Source organism: Etheostoma spectabile, chromosome 5, assembly GCF_008692095.1.
Source record: "Etheostoma spectabile isolate EspeVRDwgs_2016 chromosome 5, UIUC_Espe_1.0, whole genome shotgun sequence".
Classification (NCBI taxonomy): Eukaryota; Metazoa; Chordata; class Actinopteri; order Perciformes; family Percidae; genus Etheostoma; species Etheostoma spectabile.
In genome coordinates this window covers 22293997-22302820 of record NC_045737.1, presented here as the reverse complement: position 1 = coordinate 22302820, position 8824 = coordinate 22293997, and the positions used below count along the sequence as shown (strand labels likewise).

The window sequence follows — 8824 nt, the reverse complement described above, 5'->3', positions numbered from 1 at the left end:
GTCACCAAAGCGTATCATGCTGTCCTCATCATGCTCCTCTGTTCATCTGCTTTTGGGAGCTCAAATGAACCTCAATCTCTTGTTTGAATAACAACTCCCCCAGCTGGCCGTGCGAGGCTTCGCTCATGGCTTTGGTCTGCATACACATCTTGTATTTGTCTGGAGGAAGCTCGTCTGCACAGTTCTTCTCGTGCCACAAGTGGAAAAGGCCTCTGGACGGAGAGCGAATCACCATCAGCTTACTGTGAAGGTACTTCCTGTACAGGTGCACGTCCTCCAACCCCCAACCTTTGATGTTACGGTCAAAACCACCTGCCAGGATGTAGAAAAGTTAAAAAGGGAGACAGCGAGAATCAAAAATCATTAGTCATGATTAATCATGAGTTAAAATCATTGTCAAGAACAGCATGCTAAGAGAATCTTGTCTCCTTAATTTGATGTTATTAAACAAACACGGAAATGGGATTAAGCAGAGAACAATCAAATGTTTAAGCTAACAACATATCAGGGAGTGAAAGAGCTTTTTCACAGTAAAAGAAAGGGTGGTCAAAAAAAAAAATACTTTTTACATTATGTACAACTACTGTTGTCTCATTAGGTATTAACTAAAAAAAACAATGCCATCTGTTACAGAGAGAATAGTGGAATTTTATATAAAATACGTACTTCTGTAATTCCATTACTAGACAGTAGGCTATGCGTATTGTAATTTAATTGTGTCATGCCTGACAAAACATAAAATTAGGGAAATTAGTGATGACACAAGCTTTTACATTACCTATGTTGAGGAAATCCGACCTGTACTGGCATGTCATGCCAAACCCAAAGTCTCTCCAGAATCCAGTTTCCTTCTTTATCACCTGAGACAAAGACAGCAAATCATTTTCTTATATCCTGACAACATCCTGACAATTCAAATTGCTGTTTGCATATTTATTATTGTGTATTTAGATTGTTTACCTACCAGTTGTTGTTGAATGGAGGGTGGAAGTGTCTCATTACTATAGATAATAGATGGGTTGTACTGACTAAAGAGCACTGGATAGTACACTTTCTTACCTAGAGACAAAAACAGTCACATGGATTTAATAACGTGTCAGGTGTTCCACAAGTACAACCCTTTTAAAAAAGTGATAATAAAACACCATTGATCTACGGTAAGACATATTTTCTGTTTTAAACACCTGGCAGCCAGGAAGTGAGGCATTTTTTAGTACTGGTGACAGCAACAGCAGAGGTTTGACTGGAGTGAAAAGAAGAAGAACTGGGTAAAACAACCACAACCAGGCCTGAACAAAGACATACTGACTGACTGCCAACGGATCCCTGGGAAGTGCAGTGCAGTTCTGCAGAGGAGGACAAAATACTCGCATTTTACTTGTTTATTTGGCTCACATGGGAAATTTTTTTATGTGCTACCTTTTTCATATTTTCATTTTTTTTTCATTTTAGTTAAGAGAATCTCATAGATTATCATTTTAATTATGAGGTAAATGCAAGTCCTTCCCCATACTTTTGACTGTTTTTATAGCAGACATTTTGACTTTCATGCTAGGAGAACCACCGGTGGTACTCACATTAACAATGATATCACCCGTGAAAAAGACCAATTGTTAGCATGTTGTTATGCAGCAGCATGGGCAGGTGTGGCGTTGAATCTCTATGAGCTAATAATCAAACAGCAGGAGATTCAGTCAGTCAGTGGTGAACTATAATTTAAGTACCTTGGATTTAGCGTGAACAAATCATGAGAAATATGTGCATATTGTGCCCTCATTGTCTTTTTTGTTTATGATGCTGTTGGAACGTGGTGAGTTTTTTTTACCTGCTGCACAGAGCCATTGATTCAGGTCAGAATAAACTGCACATGCAGTTTATTCTCAACCACTCAAACTGGCACCGTATAGGTTTTTAAAGTCCACCCAATAGTTCATTTGGTGACCTCACATAACCTGAGCAAATGTCTGATCAGCCAGAACAATTCAAAGCACCGGTGTGGGTGTTCAGAGCCTTTAATTTAGGTTTTGGGGGTTAATCTGGCTGATTAGAGGACTGACTCTTCCCAGGACTGTGTGGGTGTGTATAGACTGATTGATTGCCATCTTCCTAAGTCTCTTGCTAACTTTGTTGTGCCTGTTAGGGCAGGACAAATGACAGCTTATTATTGTTATTGGTAGAAAAGATGTGTGACCTAAGAAATTCCTATGTAAGTTCCGGCCCACTTTAACCTGAGCAGAGATCTAATAAGCCACAACGGAGGCTTTAATGCAATAGAAGAGATCGCAGAGACAATACTTAAACATGCAATATTTAATGTTGTCTTTATTCGCCATAATCAACCAAACATGTAACCTAAGTTGTTTTATCCTAGAAACAAATTATAGTATGAATCAAGGCTGGGTAACATCTCCGGAAGGTCTTGAAATGTTTGTGTTGGCAAAGCTCATGCGTTAATAAATCCTCTCTCTCACCAGGTTCTGCGTTGAGACGACAGGAAGTCAAGAAGTCGGTGGTGAAGTGGATGTCAACATCACAGAAGAAGAGCAGGACATTCTGACTGCGCCGCCAAGCCCTGGAGCCCACTTCTAAGCCCCGACCACGAGAAAACTCCTCATTCAGCTGGATCAAAGTGAAGCTCCTGAACCGAGTCTCTCTGAGGGAGAGAAGAAGAAGAAAAGACAACATTTGTGTTTACTTAGACAGGTACACTGATGCATCTGAGGGTTTTAATTTGAAATGTTTAATAAATAATCATTCAAAAAGAACTAAGCTGCAGACATAAAGTCTCGTCACAGTATTGCAGCATTACACATGTTAGTTTCTAAGAGGATCTATGGTATTTTGTTCTCATACTCTTTTTACATTTTTTAATCAGTTTTTAGACACATCTGTGAAAGTAAATTCAAAGAGCAGAGAAGAAGAGACATATTTCCATATAGTCTTGCAGTAATTGTATTAATTCTGTTAATATTAATTAATTAAGTAATCAGTGCCATTGCGCATAATTATCTTGTCAGAAGTGTGGACTCGAGTTACATGTCTTCAACTCAGGTTAGGAATCGGATGAATTCAAATTTGATTAACTCATAAAGACTTTTAGATTATCACATTCAAATGTAAAGACTGACTCACTCTCGTCAACCAAAAATGGATAGAAAAACATTCAGCTTACATATTACAATTGACTGTAATTGTATCACAGGACTAGTGTACAGTTTAGAGGCATTTTTCTTTAAACTTTTTATTTGAAAGTTATAAATACAAAATCAAAAAACATTCATTATTTCTGTAAATTGACTGTCATTCTGTACTTGTAGGATTTGCTTTTAAAGTGGGAATTTACTCAGGACTTGGCAGATAAATGTGACCCTAAAACAAATACCAACAAACAATTATGAGAAGAAGGGAAGTCACCCAGGACCGCAAATAATTATTTACCAACTTTTAGAAACTTGAAATGAGAACCTCCTAATCTGTTGTCATCGAGACACAAAACCTGGAGCGACTTTTCCTAATTTACATGAACAAAAGAGTTGCATTCGTAGACTAAATATTTGTAGGAGCTTTTAAGGAATGAAAGAGAAAATAGGTCAGAGATCAGAGGACAATGTTGTAGGTGAATATGGTTTACTTCAACACACATTAGCTGATAATTAAACTGTAAAATGACTACATTACCTGGTGGTCTGGTCCAGCATTGCCTTCACTTGGTCTATCTGATCTCGACCAAAGTAGACCACAGTCAGATGCACCCTACCGTCCAGCCGAATGCAAACCTCTCTGAACCAAAAACATCATAGGATTTATACAAACAACCACATGTTAGGCCCACTTCTATTGGCTACTACTTTATCCAGAGATGCATTACCATTTTGTTTTTAGAAAAGGACAACAATTAGACTCTCCTTTTAAATATATATACATTTCCAATTGTATCTGAAGCAGAGAGTAGTCTGGCTTTCTACCAAGTCTACCAAGCAGTATTGAGACAAGGATGCACTAGGCATTTCCAAATACTACTTAACTGTAATATCAAGAATGTCCTGATTCAATCTCAGTTGGTGTGAGTGGGTGCCAGCTTGAATTCAATTTCCAAATGATACCTGAAGTTTTTGATGAACTGCCTGAATGCGTCTGGCCTCTTGGAAAGAGGTACAATGATGTTGATGAGCACGCTGCGCGTGTCCACGCTCTCGCTCTTCACCTTCATCACGGGACCAAATGGCCTGAAGAGCACGAGCTGTGTAAAGTCCTGGGGGCCGGCGCCTTTAAACATCAGCTCGTAAACAGTTCCTCTGTCCCGCTCGGTACGGGTCAACCCTAGGACAGAGACAGACAGTACTTTATTTCGTTGGTCCCATATTCCTTCCTAATGCAGAGAAACTGGACAGAGTGTTTAATTGGTGCATACATTTTCATTAATTACTTTCAATTAAAAGAGTAAAAGTCAGTTAGCCTGTGCCAAGCAGGTTAAAAACAAACTAAACTAAACTTACTCTATCATAAATATTTCTCTATTGTTTCTATAATTAATACCAAATCATATGGTCTATAATTTCATAGTTTAAGGAACATGTGGGGGGAAAAAGCATTACCAGTGTTTTAAAGCAGTTATTAAAAGAGCACCTGTTTTGCACAGAGGCTGGCGTGGTGCAGTGAGGCAATAGAACAGATGTAGTAACCAGCTGTTAAATAACACTTTAACCCCAAGATTAAACATTAACTTTTATAAGACACTATTAACTAAATAATGCCGTTACATGTTTTCATGAGTAAAAATGAGGACTTTACTACTTACAAAACTCACATAGTATAATATTTTCCCCACTGTGGATGCAAAGCATTTTGTCATGCTTTGCATTAATATTGTCAAATGAACCTTGAAAAGATGTTTATTCCTTTGACCTTTGCATAGTTCACCTTTTTCCCATTGTGGTTTTCTCTGGATGCTCTAGGTTCCTACCCTGGTTCTAGACCTCTGAATCACTCTGACGGATTCCGATGTCAAATGCATTATGCCAAAAATACCAGTTATGAAGAAGTAGCATGTCCCAATCGTATTCAAAGTGCTTGCAACAGTGCGTACTTTGTAAGGGCAGCTGCAGTGCATACTAAAAGTGAAAAGAAAAGTTTTCATTTTGGAACTCAGCCACATTTAAAGGTCTTGGTGCTCTGTTCATTAACAGCCATTTGCCTGGTTGAAAAACAACTAACCAATCAGAGCCAGAAAAATTGTGACATAAGAGCATGAGAGCAAGAATGGATTAGATCGATGCAGCACAAATGTTTTGTAGATTTACAGAAACAACAACTGTTACATCATAAATTTCTTCAATCAACATGAAAAACATCATAGGCATCTGTGTGTGGGCCGTTTGTCCAGCTGTGGATGGACCAATTTTTTCTGAAGTTTTCCTGCCATCCACCAAGATTAAACATTTGAAGATGAATGAATTGAAATCCTTCTCACCCTCTATGAAGTCCGAAGGGGAGTATGTGCGCTTCTGTCTGGTGTTGTCAGTGTGTTGCTGAGGTCCGTTCAGGACGTGCAGAGCTGTTTCCACTGTGCTTATCAGCTCGTCTCTGCGGTCTGGCCTCACAGGCCTCTCCTCTGGGTGCCTTGTCAGCCCTGTTTCCAGCTGGTACACCCTGAGTGACACAAAACATTCAATGAAGAGGCATGAGGTAAGACATCAGAAGTACTCCCGGAGGCCCTAATAGCTCTAAAGTTGTCCTTACCGATAAACGGCTGGCCCACTCACCTTCGTAAGGTGAAAGTGTCAAAAGGAATCACTGCATATTCGCTGGGCAGCTTTACACCTGAGTTCACCTCTGCCTGGTTCAGCTGGGAGCGTAGGAAATCCTGGAGGACATGATGTAACATTTACTACATCTATAATGTCACCCTTCATTTATCTCCTCAGTACACATTACTCCTGAATCTATTTTGCGTCTGCACCATCCTGTGTCATGTTTTCTTATACCTTAAGGTCAGTCTGTGTCGGGGTTCTGTGCAGACTCTCCAGACCCTGAGGAAAAATCCCTCTTGTTTTAGCTTTCTCCAGGGACTCTTGAAGCTGCTGCGTCCTCTCCTGGAGAGCTTCTTTCAGCTGGGCTATCTGCTTTGTCAGGCTGTTGATGTAATGTCTGTGAGAGTCCTCCCTCTCTTGCAACAAGGCCATGTATCCTTCCTTGCTGGTGGCCCCACCAGACCACAGCAGAAACTGCTGGCTGCTGTGAGACGTCGGTTTACAGGCGAGAAGGTAGAACAGGGACAGGCAGCAGCCGAGGCCTAGCACAGTGAGGCCGACCCGGGCCGACAGGGCTAAAAGCCACCGTTTAAACATGGTGGATTATATTTCTGTTTTTAAAACGTCAACACCGGTGGCTCATAAAATCATGACGGTAGTATTGTCACGTGGAGATGCACCAACAAAAACGTGAGTAACCCATAGTTCCTAAATTATAGATTGATAAATATGGCTTTTCAAGAAGACTTCTTCTGGTTTTCTCATGTTGTCCATATATGTCACATCCTCAGGCAGCATGTGTCACATGTAGAGATCATCACCAAAGCGCTGACACTCCCTACAATGACAATATACATTTCATAGGAGTGAATCCCAAACTTTTAGACCTGTCACCCCTTAAAATTTATTTTAAAACTCTTGAGCCCTATTTGCCCTTTTTGTTATGGACACAAATTTTGAGCAATTCAACCAATAAGGGATTTTTCTTTCTCAGATTGGTTCATTTTAAGGACTATTAGAGGCTTGAAAGGTCAGTATTTCAAAAGAAAACAAGACTAAGAGTCTACAGCCATGCTAGCAGCGCTGTGAGGCTGCACGTAAGCACAGTGATGCTTTGTACTAAATGCTAAAATCAACATGCTGGTGTAATTTTACCAGGTTCACCATTTAAGTTTAGTGTTGAGGCTGATGGGACTGTCATTCATCTTAAGGGTAGTTTTCCTGAACCAAAGGAAGTTTTTGACCTGATGGTGGTGCTAGAGGAAAAGTCATTTGGTCTCTTTGGGATCACCAAAGTTATTATGATTCATCCTCTGGGCACCATGAATGTCTGTAAAGTCTCGTGGAAATTGTTGAGATATTTCTGTCTTGATCAAAGTGGTGGGTCAATAGACCGAATTCTTGCATAAATACAAATACAAAATTAGAGAAATCAGATAATTATGAATTAAAAAATTAAGACAGATATGTGATTGATTTTGCACCTATTGTGAAAGTAACTGCAACAGCAAAGGTTAAGGTTTTTTTTTTTTGCATTTTATCACAAGAAAGTCTAAAGGACTTAACATAAAGAACAGGTGTAGGAGAGAGTTAAAGATACAGGCTAAAGACGTTTTTACATCTAACAAATCAGATGACAACCGAAAAAATGTGAATCAACCAACCTGGTCAGTCTCGTCCTGATGTGCCTCAATGTTTTGTGAGCATTTCATTACCAGTCCATTTCAAGTGCCCTAGTCTCACTGCTGTTGGACCGCTTGTCAGGTTTACGGTAGTTGCTATAAAATGCACAGAAAGAGAAATAACCTGACCTTACATTCGCTCTACAGTGCCACGACACTGAAAGGTGGAAAGTGACAGAAACGTGTGTGTGTGTGCGAGAGAGTGAGAGTTTATTCACAGCACAGATGGCTCTTTATTGCTCAGGTAGAGGCTGATCTCATGAAAGACTTGCTTATGTTTCCAGGTCCACCCAAGCAGTGTGTGTGTGTGTTTTTATGAGAAAGAGTGTGTGTGTGTTGATGCATGTGTGCCTGTGGTTGTATCATGCAGACCCTTTTAAAGCATTCTACCCATAAGTCAGGTCGTTTTAATAAAAAGTTCAGCCTGTTTTGGACCCTACACGCCAATAAAAAAAAGCATCAATAGTATTTTTAAAAATCAGTTGTGATTGTAATCTTCCACCTCTTATGACTCATGAAAACCTTTCATCTATTTGAAAAGACTGTAAAGCTTTCATAATTCCATCATCTCAGTTGAACACCTTACAGTAAATCACAGTGGGTCACCACATTTGTGATGAAACTGATCGCAAAAAACTGAGATCACAGGGTAAAACATGCGAACATCCTCATCAACACAATACTTATTGCCCTACAATGTTGTCGTCATGGACAGACGTAAAGATTTTGATATGCTCACCAGCTGCTGTGAATCTCAAAGGAAAGTTGCGACCAGATGTTCACCCTGAAATGCTCACCTCTTCCTCTCTCTGCCTTTCTTCTTTTGCAGGCTTTTGTTTTGTAGACTTGCAGGACGTCTATGTGTTTGCCAGCACATAGAAGTTCACCCATCCATACAGTTATTAACATATCTACATTGTCAAAATGGACGGTTAAAGTGGCCAAACCAAGTACCTCCTCTCTCCCATCCTCTCTTCTCAATCTCTACCTTTTCCTAGCACCTCCCTCTCCTTTGCCCTCTCTTTTTCCATCTCTCACTTTCTATCAGAGCCAGTGTTCACTTCCATCCATACGGAGTCTCACACCATCTGTCTCCATCCTGAATCCCCTTTTAGGTCCTCCATGGCTCCTCCTTGCCCTTAAGTCTAATTAGAAGGCAACCGGAGTAAGGAATGCCCTTCAGACTTTCGATGCTCTGCCACCTGCAATCTGCTGTGGGGAAATGGCTAGGTACCGGTCGTGGCCACCAATAGGACGGGGTCTTGCACATTTAATGAGGAAGCGTACAGATGGTCTTTGTTTTCATTCAGATGTCGACTCCCGAGCTCTGACTCCTTAAATCTTTGTTTCCCGCCGTTATTCACCCATAAGGGATTCTCCATGTCCAATACA

General features: G+C 40.3%; 1 protein-coding gene across 1 annotated transcript; it reads right to left on the bottom strand.

The window, feature by feature from the left end:
- On the bottom strand, positions 1-8627 carry LOC116690123 (chondroitin sulfate N-acetylgalactosaminyltransferase 1). The gene is made up of 11 exons (XM_032516887.1): positions 8172-8627; positions 7415-7528; positions 5985-6588; positions 5763-5863; positions 5471-5649; positions 4104-4320; positions 3679-3780; positions 2472-2653; positions 965-1059; positions 779-860; positions 1-312 (listed from the first exon to the last, which is right to left on the bottom strand). The coding sequence occupies exons 3-11, from the start codon at positions 6345-6347 to the stop codon at positions 29-31; spliced, it is 1605 nt and encodes a 534-aa protein (XP_032372778.1). The 5' UTR covers positions 6348-6588; positions 7415-7528; positions 8172-8627; the 3' UTR covers positions 1-28.
- Positions 8628-8824: the final 197 nt, after the last annotated feature.

Excerpts from the sequence above, each read along its gene's own strand:
- LOC116690123 (XM_032516887.1), bottom strand. The coding sequence starts at position 6,347 with ATGTTTAAACGGTGGCTTTTAGCCCTGTCGGCCCGGGTCGGCCTCACT. Across the intron at positions 3,781-4,103 it reads CAGTTCATCAAAAACTTCAG|AGAGGTTTGCATTCGGCTGG; the intron begins GTATCATTTGGA and ends TTTTTGGTTCAG. Across the intron at positions 2,654-3,678 it reads ATGCTGGACCAGACCACCAG|AGAGACTCGGTTCAGGAGCT; the intron begins GTAATGTAGTCA and ends TCTCTCCCTCAG.